At 40.3% G+C, this 18,683-nt stretch overlaps 1 protein-coding gene across 6 annotated transcripts in view; it reads right to left on the bottom strand.

The window, feature by feature from the left end:
* Positions 1 to 18,683, bottom strand: part of SLC35D4 (solute carrier family 35 member D4) — a 56,517-nt gene that overhangs the window by 33,535 nt on the left and 4,299 nt on the right. For 5 of the 6 annotated variants that reach the window (XR_012763449.1, XM_075416322.1, XM_075416324.1 and 2 more), the window contains 8 exons: positions 18,552 to 18,629; positions 14,205 to 14,286; positions 10,896 to 10,973; positions 9,461 to 9,486; positions 7,995 to 8,046; positions 7,005 to 7,053; positions 4,959 to 5,004; positions 3,940 to 3,975 (listed from right to left, as the gene is read on the bottom strand). Coding sequence is in view for 5 of the 6 variants with exons in the window: in XM_075416322.1 (XP_075272437.1) it covers positions 3,940 to 3,975; positions 4,959 to 5,004; positions 7,005 to 7,053; positions 7,995 to 8,046; positions 9,461 to 9,486; positions 10,896 to 10,973; positions 14,205 to 14,286; positions 18,552 to 18,629 (447 nt within the window). In the remaining variant the exon portion in view is untranslated. The remainder of the gene's footprint in view (positions 1 to 3,939; positions 3,976 to 4,958; positions 5,005 to 7,004; positions 7,054 to 7,994; positions 8,047 to 9,460; positions 9,487 to 10,895; positions 10,974 to 14,204; positions 14,287 to 18,551; positions 18,630 to 18,683) is intronic. The other variant, XM_075416323.1, reaches the window with a different exon arrangement.

The raw sequence follows: 18,683 nt of genomic DNA, 5'->3' as shown, positions 1-18,683 counted from the left end.
TACGAGAAAGCCCAAGATGAGACGTGACCCACTTCTAAGACACGTTATGTATCCCACAGCATGCCAGGTAGACATTACTACCCTATGCACACACTACCCCTTGCCAGCTAGCTGAGGTGGGAGAAATTTCGCTCCCTCCTTCATAAACAGTGAGGAACTTGAAAGGAATAAAAGAAATTGCAGGATTACTGGAAAAATCGCTAGGAAGTAGGACACTAACTCATAATTCAGAGTGCGGGGAAATACAATACTGCAGTAAAAAAAAAGGTGGTGGGAACAAGACTGGAGGATTAGAGGGAGGTTCTTGGAAGTACATCCGCCCTCTTCTCTTCCTCCCCCTCCCTGCCCCACGTGCTTAAACACAAGGGAGATGGATGAACAGGATGGGGCTGGGCACTGAGAAGCAACATCACCCCTCCCTTCTCTGCATAGCACAGCTCTGCTTTACCTCCTACACTTGTTCCCGGCCTGGCTCCTTTTTTAAAAGTCACTGAATAATCATGCTGTAAGCGATGAAGTGAGAAGAACGCCACACTTTCAACATCAGCAAATATTTCTTCAGATCTGTTTGGTTCTGGAAAGTTCTTGTTCATGTACATTTGCTTAATACATTCTCCCCTCCCAAACTGTTCCAGATTTTAAAAGAAGGAACAGTGCACGGCATGTAGGGACAGCACATGTTAGGAGACTGCTAATTTCAGCTGCACCTCTGGAAGTGTCCAACAGAGCCAATACAGTTAATGTTTCTTTTTAATCTAAAGATGTATTTTTTTTCATCTAACATATTGGTACATTCCAGCATCCAGTAGCTTGGGGCAGAACTTTTACTCTGCTCTATCTAGGCAGTCTCTACGCTCAAGAGTACAATTCTGCTTTCATACTGAACAAAAACACTTTTTCCTATATATTAGGAAAAAATTCTTCACCAAAAGGGTTATCAAGCATTGCAACAGGCTACCCAGGGAAGTGGTTGAGTCACCATCCCTAGAGGTATTTAAAAGAAGCGTAGACGTGGTGCTTAGGGACATGATTCAGTGGTGGACTTGGCAGTGTTACATTTACAGTTGGACTCCAGGATTTTAAGGGTCTTTTCCACCCTAAATGATTCTGTGATTCTATACACTATCTGGCTGTGCCCACACAGCTGCTTTCTTTTCCCCCCACAGCCGCACGTCAGCTGTCTGATCTAGGTTAGAAACCAGGAGTTATAAAGGCCTATTGATAATAGTGCTAAATGGAGAACATTGCACTGATACCACACTAGCAAGTTCCTTCATAAGGCATAGAGCCATAGAATTGTGCTCATACAGACAAGACCACCGGTACACATTCAGCTGTCCTGTTCTGGAGGTGGAACTGGGATCCTGTCACAGCCGAAACAGTCCTCGAGAAGCCCCGAGCAGAGGAAGCAGCATGTACCTTAATACCTGTTAAATCACAAAATGTACTGCTGGGCACCCTCTGACAGAGATACACACACGTTTACAGTAATTCTGACCCAGAAGTGCACGTGAAGAGTTAGTGCTCATTCAGAGAATGTTCAGAGTAAAATGCCTTCTACCCAGTGTGATTTAAAAATACTCTGTGTGATTTAAAAATACTTTTGACTGTTTTCTACAGAAATTAAGCTTGTGCAATAAAGCTGTGTGTACACATACATACATAGCTCTACATAGCTCTCAAACACGCTGACCAGCTTCATCGAAATTTGGGAAGTGGCAGTGACCTCCAAGATAACAACAGGTGCAAAGGTCTCTACGAAGAGACAAACCATGCCTGTGCCTTCTGCAGCGGAAAAATTTCATCTCCATTAGACACTGGAGGACCTTCACGGCAGTTGCACATCATGGAGGTCACAAGGAAGGAGAGAGCTTCTGCCAAATTTCACACCCTTTCAAACATCATCAGCTATTACTCTAAAAGAAATCAGACGTCACTTCTCCCATTGCCATGGTACTGTTTGTTTTCCCTAGACAAGATGAGGTTCAAATGCTACGGACCACAAGCTTCCCTAATACACAGAAATACATACATACATATATAGATACCTAGTCATATAGATATCCCCAGACCCAAGCCAAACAAATAAAAGAGGTAGAAAGACTGGATGCTTAAGTCACCTCTTTTTCCAACAATTGCTTTGCACCATCTCTCGCAAGCTACACTGACCTGTAAGCCCCTTAATTATGAAAGTCTTTGCAAGTTTTGATGACACTTGTTTTTTTAAGCACATGCTAAAAAAGCCATCTTCCAATTTGCACAATTCCATTGTTGTTTGTTTTTTTTTAAAAAAAAGAACAGTTTTGAAATACATACCACTACACCACTATGAGAAGTTTCTCCCTTTCAAAAGCCTCTAAATAAATAATCATGCTTTCCATGTAATGTGGAACTCCTGCTCTCTGCTGGACACAACTTCACAGACTTCAAAGGATACCATCAACTAATACAGCAGGAACCCAGCCCTGACTTCTCAATCAAAGCAGTAAAATTAAGACCTTCAGCCACAATCTGAATCTAAAGGTTCAGGCCCAGATGCATTTTTCAGCTAAAAAGACAACTGGGAGCCACAGTCAGGCAGGTGCAAAATGAAAAGTCAATTGACTTTACTGCTTGTTTCATGTTCTCCCTTCAACACAAACAAATAGCTACAGCTTATTCAAGACTTCATGGATTATTTCTGCACATAGCGGCATATTTGCAAGTTACATGACTAATTCTTCAAAACAGTTTCAATAAACACAACTACCTTCTTTCAGTAAAATTGATTTGCTTTGCACTTCACAGTAGATGGAAAACAACAACTGACTTAAACAAGAGCCTATTTCAAGAAAACTGATATTCAGATATTGTTAATGCATGGGACCACAGTGAATAGACACTGGAATCATACTCAAAGTCAGAGGCCTGCATTACTTATTTATCGAAATAGGAGAGCTGATTGACCTAAGATAGAAACAGATACACAGTCTTATCATGTTGATGATGCTCACAAGATAAATGGGAATTGAAGTGAAGTAACTGTCCCACACCAGTGCCCCTGATGTCTTCCTATCAAGGATCTTTAATGCAGTCAGAAAAGAGCACACATCCACCTAATCAAATGGACAAGCCCAACTTCACTTTTGTTATTCTTATTTCTAACTTCTCTTCTCTCTTTCATTCCTTTCGACTATCCTTTCTTAGAACTTAGTGTTACCATACAACTTTAGCTACCATTCCAAGAAAAGAGGTCAATATATACAAGATATGATTAAACATAGAGGATAATCTAGTAAAGTCTCTATATGCCTTACTTCAAATACAGCCTCACAAAAATCTAGCAGAGGCTATGCACACCGAATGTTCTGGCTTATACAGCTCTTTGAGGAAAGGACTGACCTTTTTTTTCAATAAAAAAATGCAGGGGAATCTGGTCAGTGACTCAGGCTCTCTCACTAACCACAGAATAACAAGCCACTTTTATATCTCCAAATCAGACAAACAACTGAAAGTCTGAATTAGTCAATCCCACTAACTGCACTCTGAACAATCAGTTACTGCTCATGTTCTTTGCACATCATACTTCTGTAATCACTACCTCCCCTTCTGGCAGTTTTGTACAAGTTTTATTTTCTGAAGTGGGTATTGCCAGGGAGTTACTCTGTAAATATTATTTCTGGAAATGATAGATCACTTGTGCACATGTTGATTAAAAAATTTGTAATTAACACCTCGTTACCTCCCTAGGTGTATATTGGCATGTCTACCCATAACCAGAGCCAAAAAAATGTAGCTGCTAAGTCATTCAGCTTAGCACTGTTCTTTCAATGAATGTCCTGCTAAATAAATACATTTAAGTAGTGGTAGCTATGAGTTTCCTAAACTACCCACGGTTGAAAATGAAAACATATACCACATAAAACCAGCTATGGTGTATCAAAGGCTTATTCATTTTACCTGAATACATAGTTGATGTACTGTTGGTCCAGATCACTGGGAGAAGAGGGAAAGAAAAAAAGGTGTTCTTTTACTAATGAAGTTCATCTGGTATAAGCAATCAGTATATTAAATAGTATTATAACATTGTAGTATTACATAATATTATATATGACACAATGTTATAATTAGGTAATACTAACATTACATTATATACATTATAACAATAATCTATTAATATTATAATAATATCAATATATTAATCAGCATATTAATTTACACATCATTTGCACGTTATTTCTGTTGTTATGTCAGTGGAAGTCTCATTTAAAGTGAAAATAAAGTGAGACTGACTAAAATTTAGACTCTTTAAACGGAGACAGAAAATGGTTTTGAAATAAATAAGCTTATCCATATTCTATACACACACGTATTATGTACATCTACACAACATGCAGTGGCAACATATCCATCTCCATCCATACAGACGACTGCAGACTATAGACACTGTGAACATGTAATGCCACCTGATTTCAAAACAACTGTTGTCTGGCTGAAGTTCTAACAAGCACACGGGATTAGTGCAAGGTGTCAAGGTTTTTAAGGTACTCAGCCATTCCAGTCCCGCCGCAAGCCACCAGGTGCTAAACACTTTTGAGACTGTGTCGCAAAGGGAGATACTGACAGATTCAAACCACGCAGCTGTCAAGGCTAACACAAACTAACATTTCCTCTTAATACCTCCGCCAGTAATTAGGGGTTCGTTTTCCAGGACGGAGTCATCACCCTTTGACAACACACTGTTTAAAACTAATTCAGTGTTCAAGTTCCCAGTATAAGTATCAATAACCACATGCTGTTGTTATCAACAGTAAGTCAGGCTCCCCTTGCAAGAGAAGTCATTAATGATTAACCAAGTGGCCCAGCTCACACTGATAAAGCAGAGATCCCTACAGTTTACCTGACTGCTACACAGATGTGTCTCTAACCCTCTTTGATAGCAATCTCTTTCTTTTTAAAAGAACATGAAAACACATTACCTTAAAGAGCTAGGTTTCCGTAACTTGTGAAATGCTTTGTAAGCCCCTGTAATTGAAACGACATGTGTAATTGCCGTAACATGTAATCATTTGGACAAACTACAGCTTGTTTGGCCATGGTACCGGCAGACATGAAACTCTTCTGAATTACAGTTTAGCAACATGGTACAAAGGATGCCTAAACCACGAGTAAAATGAACCTACTGCTTCAGATTAATGGTTTTCAAAGTGTTATCATCTCAGAGTACTGTATGCTATCTGTTTCTGCTAGTCCTCCTGAAGAAAAGACAACTCAAAGCTCATGACAACTACTAAGGTGTGTGTACATGTGCGTGTAAGTACATTCAGAAAAATGTCACAGAATGGATTCTTCAGCCCACCCCACTTTTTGGGTAACTTCTGTGATGTGTTCATCTACGTAGACCCCCATAGCTGTTGGCTCTGAGCTGTCTCTCCTGTTTAGAGTTCTCTCAGCTTGAGTGTCTCTAGGTGCTTTACATTCTTGACCTACCCACCTCTTGGTTAGCTCCCATTTCTACTCTGGGAAAAGCTTTAAGCACTCAAGGAAGAAAAAATAGAGCCTGAAACTGTATTGTTCCAGACCCTTTCTTCAAGGCTTTGGGGTTTTTTGATTCACAAAGAAAACCAGAATACAAAAAGCAAATCCAGTAGGACACTATATAATAGATGTCCTCAGTTCTGCCTCCGTTGGACAAGCTGAAGGGTAGAATGCATCCTTTCTTTAATGGTCTGTCTTGATTAACTGTGCGATAAGTTAGTTTGTCCGTTTGTCCTTTCTTGTAGCATCTTTATTCTGTGTTAGTTGACAAGAAATCTAATCACACAAAAAAATCCCAACTGTCATATCGACAACTTTCTCCCAAAAACAAGAGAAATGGAAAGAAGCTACATTTTGAGCATAAATATTATGCTGGCACTTCCTACACGTTTCAAGCACACAGAAGAGGCCTCCTGAAGACTCTCTAAGCAGCTTTCCATCTCCATGGCCTAGCAGTGCTTTGCAAATAAGACCTCTTGGCTTTCAGAAAGCAATAACATCATTCCTTACAGCAAACAAGTATTTGAAGTGAAAAATCCTTAGCTTTTTTTTTCTCCAAATGAGCAAATGTTTAACATATAATATTTCCTAAATAATAAAAAGTTATACTATTTCATCTTTGTGTGTTAACAACATTTTAGAATGGGATCTCTAGACCTCCCTAGACACAAATATACATAACCACATAACCTCTGCCCTGAGAATTTTACAGTATGAATAGACAAAATAAAGAAGGAATCATCCCTAATTTGCAGACAAGACTTAACATATGAATGAGTCACTCAATAAGTCTACAGGACAGCTAAGAACCAAATACAAGTCCCTTATTATCCAGCCTAATGCTCCAAAAGACAAAAATCTCCTCGTTAAAAATTATTACTCTTGTTTTCTTCAGATTTTCTGGGTCTCACTGTTTCTAGTTTTTCATGGAAGAACTAGGATTTATCCAAATCAATGTTTAGTCTGAAAAAGACATAAGAAAATCTGACAGGTTACGCAACTCATTGTTAAAATTTTTTAAAAATGCATATGATTGCATAAAAACTGCCAATATTTCAACATCCTTGTGCTGGGAGCATATTCCATGATATTTTAGAATATTTCTGTCAGTTTTTAAATAAAATCAGTGTGTGCAACAAAGCTCCAACTACAAGTTATTGCTTGGGTTTTCTCATGTTTCTTCTCCCCTCAGAAAGCAGTGTCTCAGCAGGTGACCATCAAAAACTCCTAGAAAAGCTTAGTGCTGACTAAAATTGTATGCGCATTTTCTCATCCACTGTTAACTGACTGCAATATCTAGTTTATTCTGTTGTTGTTTTCAACGTGAACGCTATAAAAGCAATTCACTTTCTTATATTTACTAAGCTTCTTCATTCTTTCTACGTTTCTTACATCAGGAACCTTAAATAACACTAACTTCACAGTAAAGCTGTTTTCTCCAACACATTTACTCTTCCTAATTCTTTTTCCAAAAGAAAATGACTTACCGACACAGATCAAGTGAATGAGAGCCCACAAATAACCGTTTGGATCAAACTGCAATAAAGAACATCTACATAAATCAAAGCACATTCATGTAAACATACATATTGCTATTTCCTTGCAGGTAGTGTCACAAAGCAAGTACAGCTAGTGGGAGCTATGCTACAAAGGAAGAGAAGACAACTAAACTCAGGCTCTGAAATAGTCTTGGCACGGATAGCTCTATTTCTTTCAGACACATACACTATTTTAAACCACCTGAGAATATGGACCCCATTCTGTTTAATCTTGTATTGACAGTCATGGAGGGGCAAGAGGACCAGAGGAATATCACTAAGGTTTTTGCCTTGTCTCCTGGCATATTTTAGACGTCTGCTTTCAGGGGCGATGAATGATACACCAGAAGTTCCTGCTCTGCCCCATGGGCTATGAAGGGAGTTAGTGCAGATGCAATACTTCTGATGGCTGCATTTGATCAGCTGCATCCAGACAAGTTCCCAGATTCATCCCACCTGACTTCAGATACTAACTAAAGTATCCAAAACAAGGAAGCAGCCTTTCTAAGTCTCCAAAAGAGAAAAGCACCTCCAAGGACCAGATCTTTGCTGGACTGACCACTCTCTGGAGGTACCTCCTTTCTCTCTTTAGTAGCTACAGAAAGCGTGTAGTGTGATCACAAAGCTAAATTAGGAACCTCCTGAAAGTATGTGTAATTAATTCAAACCTAAGTGATTTGTTCTAAGCCCTATAAGAAGTTAAATCACGGTTTCCCAGCCACCACCTTCACTGAAGCTGTATGTCCTCACTGCTGTGAGGTTTTACCATGGTGCAAACACGTTAAACCCAGCAAGACTACAATACAGCAACAGGCAACATTTACAATTTCCTCGCAGGAATCCCACCCTAGCTTACAAGTAAAAGCTGCATCCCTCATATGCTAACAAGATGTCAAACATCAAGGTCTAACTACAGCTGCTTTGCAAAGCAGAGCTCACCTGTGTGTCACATAAAGGAAGGCACACTGCTGCTACGAGGAGGAACAGTACACTGTGGAGAAGAGAAAAAGAAACAGGACCAAAAGCTCGTAGCCCGGATTTGTACTCTCAGCAAAGCATAGGCAATTTTACACTGACATTTCGTTTGTTTAATTTTTATTCCATATTTAATAAGTAATTTCTGCCACCAAAGTTAAGTTTTACATCGTGCATTCTTATAACTCCTACACAGTAAAGTTGTACGAGAAGCGAAGCGGCACAAAACATTTCAGCAGTGATGAAAACAAGATTTTTCATAGGGAATATTATTCCTCACTTGCCACCTGGCTTCCCTAGGCTGCTTCAGAAAGCCAAAATCAACCAATTTTTGGCTGTGAATGGCTACCAAAAAGTTCTTTCATTACAGTGAATTGCCTATTACAACAGCTCCAGCAGAGGTGACTCCATTCGAAGTTACGCTGTAACTCCAGAACAGAGAGCAAAGGGGGACTGAGTTTATGAGTTTTATGCTAGAAACAGCTTAAGGACAGCACAAGTCCTCCCTTAGTCCACTGACTTGGACTAAATAAATTCTTAACCTGTGGCTGAGTCAGTATTTCTACAGGCTACACTGGATACACTGATATGGAATTTTGGTGGGCTGTCACTGTTAATAATAACGAACATTTGCTTTTGCAGCTTATTTTCCTGCTCCCTAGGGACACAGAAAAAGATAGAATAAAGACAATAAAAAAACCGGTATCCTTGACAATAATCCAGTGCTCAAGACAAGGCCACAGCCAGTCAGATAACGGAAACAGCAGGGAGAAGTTAGGAAGATGGTGCCTCTAAGTACACGAAATAATAGCCCAACACTACGTAAGTACAGCTAAAAGATTACAGAACATGGAGGACAACAAATACGCATTCTTCAAGGGGAAGCAGAGGGAAGAATGAAACTCTGAATACATAACTGGCCAACTTCTGTCCCTTTCCATCTCTTTTTTGAAGCCTAAACAACCAGGACCAACAAGGGCTGGTAGGTTGTGTAGCTTAGTATGAATGATTCTAGCAGAACTGGGTATCACTGACCTTTTCATTCTTAGGAAAGGCATTTTTAGCCATTTTCAATCACGTTAATTATCTTTCTCTTACTGTTTAAGGTTACCCACTGGAACTTCAAACCTGATTTCTATCTCCTTTCCAAAAACATACTTAAAAGCACTGCTTTATTATTCAGGAAGACTGGCTTTCTGGCTTTTTTAATTTTTATGAGGAGGAAAAAATGTATCTATTTAAGGAATTGTTAAAAAAAAAAAAAGAAAATTAATTCAAAAAACATTTAATTACTCCTATGTTGCAATTTAGGTTCACCGCCCATGGGAATGTGCCTTACATTCTTCATTGTTTTGGTGTGCCATTATCTGAAGCAAATACAGAAGCTGGAGCTGAAACAAGTCTGAATCTGAGCAGTTTTAAAAGCTTACCTACAGACTTTCAGATGAGAGGTCTGCTGTAAAAAAAGAAAGTATGATTAAAAAAATCAAAATTTAAAAATAAAAATGGTGAAATAGTGCTTTCTCCTTCCAAAAACAGCAGTGATTACAGCTGATCTTATTGCACCAAACACATAAAAATCCAGTGAGCAACATTCAACAGCCTATTACATTTGAGCACTGCTTAAAGAACTTCATTTGAAAACAAAGAACCAGGACTACAGATTAGCCTACTTCAAACTGATTTATATTTTCAGATTACTTACCAGCAGGTAAACCTAAAACCAGGCATGAACTTTGTATCTGGTCCTCAAACTTAACTTGAACTACACCAAAACTATGTATTGTACGCACTCAAATACTGAGTATGCTTAATTAATTAGGAACTACCCCAGCCAAATTAGTCTTGGTCTGAACTCATGAGAGTTTCCCAATCCTTTGGTCCAAATTGTTCTCCAGAAGCTTCCCAACAAGACCCGTGTTTGCATTATCCTTGTCCGTAGTGCTCGTTGTCCAAGAAAGGAGACATAAACATGTGAGCTAGAAGGAAAATATGAAACATTTTGACAGGCACACTGATCGGAGGACAATGCCACAGGGACATGCCATGGTACACGCTGCTACATCCCTTAGGCGTAACCTCAGTGACCTCTTCAGTTTGTCAGCAGTAGCAAACACGGGCCACTGATTTATTTGCCATGTACACAACAGAGGTAATGAATGGAGGAAGATCCCTACCACAGCAAGCCAGGGGCCACTGCAGAAATTACTTTGAGCTGAGTGATTTCCCAGTGTCACCTCACACAGCAGCTCTTGTGTCAATTAGAAAAGCATTTCACAGTCTAAAAAGAAGGATCCCCAATGCAGTTTGTGAGAAACAAACCCAGCTCGTACTAAAGGGAGGAGGAATTACTCCCCTGACTTTAACAGGTCTTGGGACAGATTCTCAAGTATTCAAAACAAATTCAGAAAAGCACTAGCACTGTTCTTCCTGCATTTCATGTGGAGATGTGATCCATCTATAATCATACTATGCATCAAATACTAGATATATTATACTGGTTAGATCAAAGGACCCAGTCCTCCCTCTCAGCTCAGACGATGAGATTCTTGTGTGAGGCATGAGAGAGAGGCGGTATTAATTTTCAAAAGGAAAAAACAAGCAGGACCAAGCCAGTCTTAAAACTGCAGATCAAACTGTCGATACACATTTGCAGTGTTTCATCAACTAAAGGGGAAAAACCCATCAATATAGACACTTACAAACAGCAAAGCTCACTCTGCATCTCATTAAGGACTAGCTACCACAGAAACACTACAGAAGCACATAGCACTAATGCCCATATTAAAAGAAATTTGGTGTCTTGTTATAGGGCAATTATATCACAGGAGGTACCTTGAATGTATCAATTAATAGCTCAATTACCTCTTTCTGCACAAACTTCTGGAACCCATAGGTTATAACTTCCGCCGCGTTGTGCACAGTGAGGAACACCGGGATTGGCTGCCATCGGGAGAGAACAAAAATGCCTCAATCAACCCACAACAGTCACACATACAGGAAGGGGCACTTCTCTCAGGGACAGCTGTCCCACATGTCTGTGGTTTGGGGTTTTGTTTTGGATTGTAAACTGTAAACCCATGCCACATCTCCTAAAGGGGACTTAGACCCATTCCAATCACTATTACATGGCACAGGCATCTTTAAATGCAGACCCTGCCTGCCACTTCTCCCACTTTTGTGTACTCGGTTGGTTTGTATGGAGCTACCTCAGCGAGATTTGCTCCAGTTTTCTGCCTCTGGTTTTGCCTCTCTGTTCAAGTATCTACAGCCTCCACAGTAAACAGTTCTCATCGGTTTTCCCATCTCTGTCTACTCGTACCAAGAATGCAGTGTGACTCCTAGCAACAGAATTACAAGCAAGATGATTTTAAGTGTTTGCTTTCAGTTACTGCTAGGAAGAGCTGCCCAAAATTCGTGTAGAAACGTAAGAGTTCATACACAAGTGATGTTGCAATTATACCCACTGAGGTATCTGGACACCATCCTGACATGAAATCATTAATAAATAAACCCCAATGATAACAATAATGAATCAAACACCCATTGCCCCAGGCAAACCCAACCAGAATTAGTGGTTCATAACACTTCCTCCAAATCAGAACCACAGTCTCTCAGAGACTTGAAACAGAAGCAATTCTCTGCTCCAATTAAGATAACCTAAGACTAAGGCAGTTTTAGGTAGCAGTATTTCCTCACTTGTGTACAGTATTTAAACCACGCAAGTAGAGAATGAATTAATTTCTCAGTGATGTCCATGCCTTTTAAGTATCAGGTGACATAAGCAGCAAGTATCTCTGCAATCTGACTCTGTATTCAGAAATCTGTATTTTCTGGATTTTTCTTTTCATTTCCATGAAGCTGGATAAGCATTGCTAATTAAACATTTTAAGTCATAATGACAACTTGAGTGGATCCATAAACACAACAGTTACACCAAGATAACTTCTAACACCTCTCAGTTAGCAAGGAATGAAAAATCACACAAACACAACTGACATGAATTTGTCAGCTCCAGCTTCACCGATGCTGAAAACCGATTCTCAACCCTGTTGCTGGACAACTGAGAATGTAAAAACAGAAGTATCTCACATAAGCATCCTGAGCCTGACACAATAATAAGACATACAAGAAATAACCACACGCAAGGAAAGCTGACAGCAGAATTTACATTCTTCCTTTTGCAAAGCAAATTTATTGGCTTTTTCTCTCCTCCCTCCTGCTTTTGGCTCTTCTAAACGTGTTTTGGAGCCAACAACGGCTCCAGTTTGCCTAGCCCAGTTAACCTTCTCCATATGTCTATTGTCTTTGATGTGTATTTTTCTTAAATCCGTGAGTGGGCCTAACGCTTAGGAAAAGAAAGGTTTACTGGTTGGGCAGGCAAGGTGAATGGATTCTGTACAAACCTCCCCTCGCAGCTCTGCATACTTTTGTTCCTGCATCACAGTCCAGAGCTAAGCAGCCCTGCTCCAGTTCCAGCCCTGAACTCCTGGGCAGGGGAGACTGCCAGCCCCTCCAGGGAGAGGCACAAACACAGATTTAAGATTGTAGCCCTGTCAGTATACAGGAGTGTTTGAAATTGGGTCTCCCTGGCTTTGATCAAAAATCGCACGTAACTTCTGCTTTAGGAATAAAGCCATTTAATTCAAATACACTGATGAGGTGAGCCAATTCAGGTACAAGTTTGGGAAAGTCCATTTTCCTTCTCACTGTGTCATAAAATTGTTGTACGCAAAGTTATTGCAAGTAAAGCTTCTACGCAGAACTGAATTTAGCCCCAGTGCAAGGCACTACATAGTAACTATGGCCTAAGACTACTCGTCCTTTTGTCTTTCCTCCCAGAATGGCCACAGAACTAGGGCTCTAAATCCCCATTCACGTACAACAAAAAGCCATTCAGAAATAGGAGATGTTCTTTAAGGAAGGTTTGGGACACAAATCACAACCATTCACAGCCCCTCTGCCACTCCAGCGCATCTCACTCTTGAATGACCAGAGCAGGGACAGGAGGAAAACCAGGTAACTTACAGGATGCCTCAGAAGTAAGAAGAAATAGCAGAGAAGATGTGATTCATACCTCCTCCACCTCTCAGGTGGGCAGGCAGAAAAGATGCTGCTGCCGAGGCTTTATTGCCATTTCCAGACAGGGCTCTCCTTAGGGATCTTTGCTCAGTTTACACCAGAGAAACCCAAAGGAACTTGCTTTGACAAGGAACCAAGAGGAATTAAATGCAGTCACCCTGGGACAGAGCTAATCCGGATGCATGGGGCTCCTGAGCACACGCCTGTGCTTTCCAAAGGTCACTTGGGTCCGAGACGAGGCCCCCAGCCTTGTTTGTGGGGACAGAGACCGCCTGTCCTTTTCTGCCCTACCTCTCCACTGGGATGTTCAAGGGATCACTACAAGCAGAATCTTGTCAAAAATTCCCATTTGATCCTTCCTGGGGTTTAGGAGCTGGCAGGCGGGAGTTGGCTCTGGAATTGCATTAAGATGCATTGACAGAATGCAGAAGGGAACTAGTAGAGAATCTGGCCTTGCAGACTGCGTAACAGCAGCAAAGCATTGCTATTTTTTAAAAATCCATGTCACCGCCTTTTTTTTTTTTTTAAGACTATGTCATTTAAGTAAAAAGCATTCAACTCTAATGAAAGCAGATTTTATATCCTCTAAACATTTGTGAGGTTACTGCAATTCAAATGGACCAAAGAACTGATTAATCTAACCCTTCCTATAATCTCTTTCCAACTTTCAATTTACTTTTTCAAATCCTGTAAAGCATCAAAAGCCTCTCACTGAAATGGTCTTCATCCTTTTCCTGGACAGATTTCCCACAGATCCCACAGTCCCATTCCCCCTTTTGCAAAGCTACAGCTGGTAACTTCTTCAGCTTCTTCCCTACTTGCACAATTCAGAACACTGAGGATCTGTTCTGCAAAACACTGGGTACTCTGGAGAGATGCTGAGTGCTTTGGACTGTCACAGAGGTGCTTTCTGATACTGCTCTACACTTCACAGCATTGGACCACTGCTCTGGCACCATTAATGGTTCATATATTATTTAAACCCCTCCTCCCTTCTTTCCCCCCAACCCACGAACAGCATTAAACACCTCGTATGAAGGGAACGTTCTTTGCTCACAAAGCAGAGGTAATGAAGAACTGACCGTCTCTTACCAATCTAGACAGTGCCCTAGAGCCAGCATAAATAACGCCCACAAACAGTACTGAAGCAGGAAGCCATGACAGGATTTCAGACCTGTGAAAACAATTAAAATCGCATTACTTCACCACATTCTGTTTACATACAGTCAGCAACAGTTGCTTGCAAGGAGAAAAATAATAATACATATACATGTACCTATATTTCAAAGGTGTGCATATTAAGATTCATTGTCTGACTGTTCAGTATTCCACCTGTTTACTAAAGAAGTCTGAGACAGACATGAATCACTTCCGCTAATCCCAGAGAGGAACTATCTGCAGATATATTTTCGTCCTTTTACTCCTTCCCCGGCTCCTCTCCCTCCAAAATTGTCTCATAGCAATTACTCTTATTGGCTTTAAAGGGAGAGAAATTTCAACTAATTTCCTTGACGTGCTGTAAAAAGAAGAAAAACTGTCAAACGAAGGCATAAAATGGCGCACTTGCACAGAGAGCACACATTTTCACTATGTACAAATACACTTGCCCACCCACACATTCATTTCCCAGCCAGATTTACAAAGAGATTCTTCCTAAAGATAGATTGTCTCTGTGGGAGCCTATCTCTTGAGATTTCGTAATGATACTCCTTTGAGCAAGCCAAACTCCTAGAGGCAATTTGAGAACTAATGGAGGAATGAAGTCACCAGATTGATACGATTATTATTATTTTTTTTTTAGCCATGGTTATTGCAACAGGGTCAGGCTTCAGTTCTGAGAAGTGGTTTCAGAATTTGCACTTTTCCTTTTTTGATCTTGGAATTTAAGGGGAAAAAGGGATCAGGTAGGCGACAAATTTCAGAGAGAACAATGAAGAACAATGAGAATAAAGATTTTGAGCAAGGGAGGAAAGGAGTAGCAGTGATCTAAAGGCCTGATCCAAAGGCTTCCCAGGACTGAAGACACTGCTACCCCCATTCACTCCTCCCAAGTTTTGAACTAAAGTCAAGAAAAAGTTAGCCAACAATGCTGGTTCTCAAAACGAAACCAAGCTGCCTGTAGGTCCTTAATTTGGATTACACTTCCAACTAGCACGTAAGATTTAAAACATAATTCTAGGTACTGCTACACTACCACACTTCATGGAATACAAGAAAAACAGACCACTAAACGATGAAATCGGAACAGTCTGAATGAAGTTAAAACATGCCTAAAGATTTGTAAACACAGCCAAGGGAAAAAACCTAAACCTCACATTTCCTCTTTTTTTAATGCATAATTTTCTAAGATACTTGATCAAACCCCAGGGTCATGAAAATGGAGTAACCTTTAGATCCATTCACTGGCATAAATATTTGCTCTGTTTTTTGCAGTAGTCACCATTTTTTATCAAAACACTGTTCCTTTTAAGGTTATTGACTTCAACTGGAATTTCACCAAGACCAGGATGTCTGTCATACCTAATTACCAATGAGTTCACAACAGACACCAGCAAAAATACCCCCACCCTACTGCAACTGCAACAAATGGAAGAATGGGGGAGGGAAGAAAAGAAAGGAGGGCTGGGAAAATGAAAGGAATACATGATGAAAACCGCATTTTCATTTAAAACATAGAAATATCACTCCCGCTTTTTCCCCACCGCTAAATTCCAGGAATCCCAAACATATCTTCATCTCCAGTGCAATACTGCAAAGGGCAATGGAAAAGGACTTCAGATGCTTTTTCCATGATGTAAGGGTAGAATTTTATGCTGCCAAGTGGGAATTTCAGGACTGAAAAAGAATGCACGGATGTTTGATGCAACGTGTCAGCACCAACAATCTGTCTTGTATGCAAACCAATTAGTAGCTTCTTATGTTGGCAATACAGTGATGTACACACAAAACAGGAAAGCTCAGTGACATAGAAGAGCCGATGAGTTTGTGGCTGTAGGGCTAGATCCAAAGCCCACTAAAGTCAATGGGTAGGTTCCCCTAAACCACACGTTGGTGCTTTGGTTTCAGCCAGGCTCCGAGCTGCTGCTTATCTGTGGGGAAAACTCAGTACTACAAGAAATGCCAACCAGAACATGTAGGGCTTCTGTGCCCATAAGCGTGAGGCAGAAGCTGGGCATCAGATCTCAGCGCTGGAAGCGTTATGCAGATACCACACATAGCAGCTTGTTATCTGAAGCAGGACAAAACTGGGGACTGGATATGGTATTCTTAAGTATCCTACACATACACCAAAAATTTAAAAAAAACCCAACCAGATAGATTCAGAGACCAATATTCTGTAAGAGGGGGGCAAATGTCCTCACCTTTAGAGGGGGAAGGAGCTTGAGAGGAAGTGGCAGACAGAAGCTTTGAGACATTATGTTTGTTTGTTGGGGAGGCTTTTTGTTTGGTTGTGTTTTGGGGGTTTGTTTAGGTTCTTTTGGTCTTTTTTTTTTTTTTTTTAAATACAGGAGATACATGCTACAAGTCCAGTTCAGCACAGCACTAAAGCATGTGCCTAATTCTTCTGAAGAAAGACAGATTTCAGCTCCTGCTTAAGAATTTTGCTGAATTATAGCCAAAACATGTCAATTAACTCTGACCATTTCATTTGGTCTGTTCTACAACAGGCATTCTGTATTACCGAAACTGACGAACAGCTGTCTCAAGAGGTATTTTAATCACTTTTCCTATAGTGCACTGACATCTAGTGGCCTGAAGTCTCCATCGTCAAAACACAATTTTTCACCAAAACTTCTCTTCAATAAAAACATTGTTTTCAGCAGCAGAAAATCATAGAACCATAGAATCATTAAGGTTGGAAAAGACCTCTAAGATCATCCAGTCCAACCATCAGCCCAACACCACTGTGCCTGCTAAACCATGTCCTCAAGTGCCACATCCACACGTTTTCTGAACACCTCCGGGGATGGGGACTCGACCACCTCTCTGCACAGCCTGACAGAATCATAGAATCATTAAGGTTGGAAAAAACGGTTCTTGTCCAGTATTTTCTTCAATGTCTTCCAAGTTTTGATAAAATGAAAATGCCTTCTCCAAGCTGGAAAAAAAGATTCAACTTCTTTAATTTCGCAATGTAAAGCAAAAGAAATCACCTAGCAATGAAAAGTTGGATTAAAAAGGACATTACTGATGGCTGTATTCCTTTGTCCTTTAGACTGTGAAGACAAAATCTGCATAAACTGCATACATCTGATAATAAAGTATGTATCAATAATTGCCACTAAAGCAAGGTTTGGACCCTCATCCTGCCCTGCCTCTACCTATATCACTGACAGCTTTTACATCAAAATCATCATTTTATCTGCACTGCAGACAAGAGACAGGAGGTTAAATTCTGCTTCCATTTACAACTTAAGTTTCAACAGTGATGTAGTCACTTGCGTGGACATGAAAACAGAACTTAGCCTGGTTCTTCTGACACATACTCCAGATTTCATTCCAAATGAGAAGATTCAATTTTGCAAGTCAACTGTTTGAATCCCAAACAGAAAACTGATCAGCTGTCACTTGCTAATACAGAATCATTGAAAAAAGTTACATCAGAAGGGAACTCTGGCAGTCCTCCAGTCCAGTCATCCTCAGCTTCAGAGTCAAGCCACATTACTCCGGTCATTGTCCAGTAAAGTTTTGTGTATCTCCAGAGATGGCGATTCAAAAACTGCTGTGGGCATCCATCTTCTACATTATAACATTTTGTGAAATAAAAAAGATATGCCACATTCCATACCACAGAAAGGATCGATCTGAGCAGAGTACAGTATGCTGGACGACTCTCCTGAGTTGCCGTCACACTCCATTCAGGCAGATGATCTTTGTCTATAAAGCACTTTTTAATTTGGAGTTTGACTGTTATCTCAACCCTGTGCTGGCACTGGCTGCTCTTGCTGTGCGGTTATAAATGCTAGAGTTGGGCAAGGGTGAATGATTCCCATTTACGGGAGACATTTCATAGAGAAAAAGGCAGATCACATTTGTGGACTTCATTGCACTGAGGTTTTGGGGAAGCACATGTCAATGCTCTTAACTAACATTACCATTTTCTCACAGTACTATAAAATAATCCAGGGAAGAGATGTGGACAGATGGTTGGATGAGTTATCCTTACAGTTTTCACTAATGGTTATGCTTTTTTAATTGTATTACCAAGGTTAAACTGAATCCACTTTATATTAGTAATCAGTTGAAGTGTGTGTGCTTGAACACGTTCATTAGACCAAAACACAGGATCTCTCCTACACCTGTGAAGCAGAACACTCACAAACACACACACCCCGACTTATATTTTAGCAAGCTGGTAACTTCCACAAACAACTTAACTATGTCGTAACCCAGCTACAGAAAACAAGTATTTAGCAGACACTGAAAACCCCACGGTACCTTGAACACAAGTTTATCTCCACCCAGCCCAGCTTCCAGGAGACATGAAGCAGAAGTCCACCCACTAATGTCTGCCACCTGAAATAGAAACAGAAAAGCATATCTGAATTATTTGTCCTTTTTAACCATGTG

The sequence above is a fragment of the Opisthocomus hoazin genome, chromosome 3 (assembly GCF_030867145.1).
Source record: "Opisthocomus hoazin isolate bOpiHoa1 chromosome 3, bOpiHoa1.hap1, whole genome shotgun sequence".
Classification (NCBI taxonomy): Eukaryota; Metazoa; Chordata; class Aves; order Opisthocomiformes; family Opisthocomidae; genus Opisthocomus; species Opisthocomus hoazin.
This window is presented reverse-complemented; position numbering and strand designations above follow the sequence as displayed.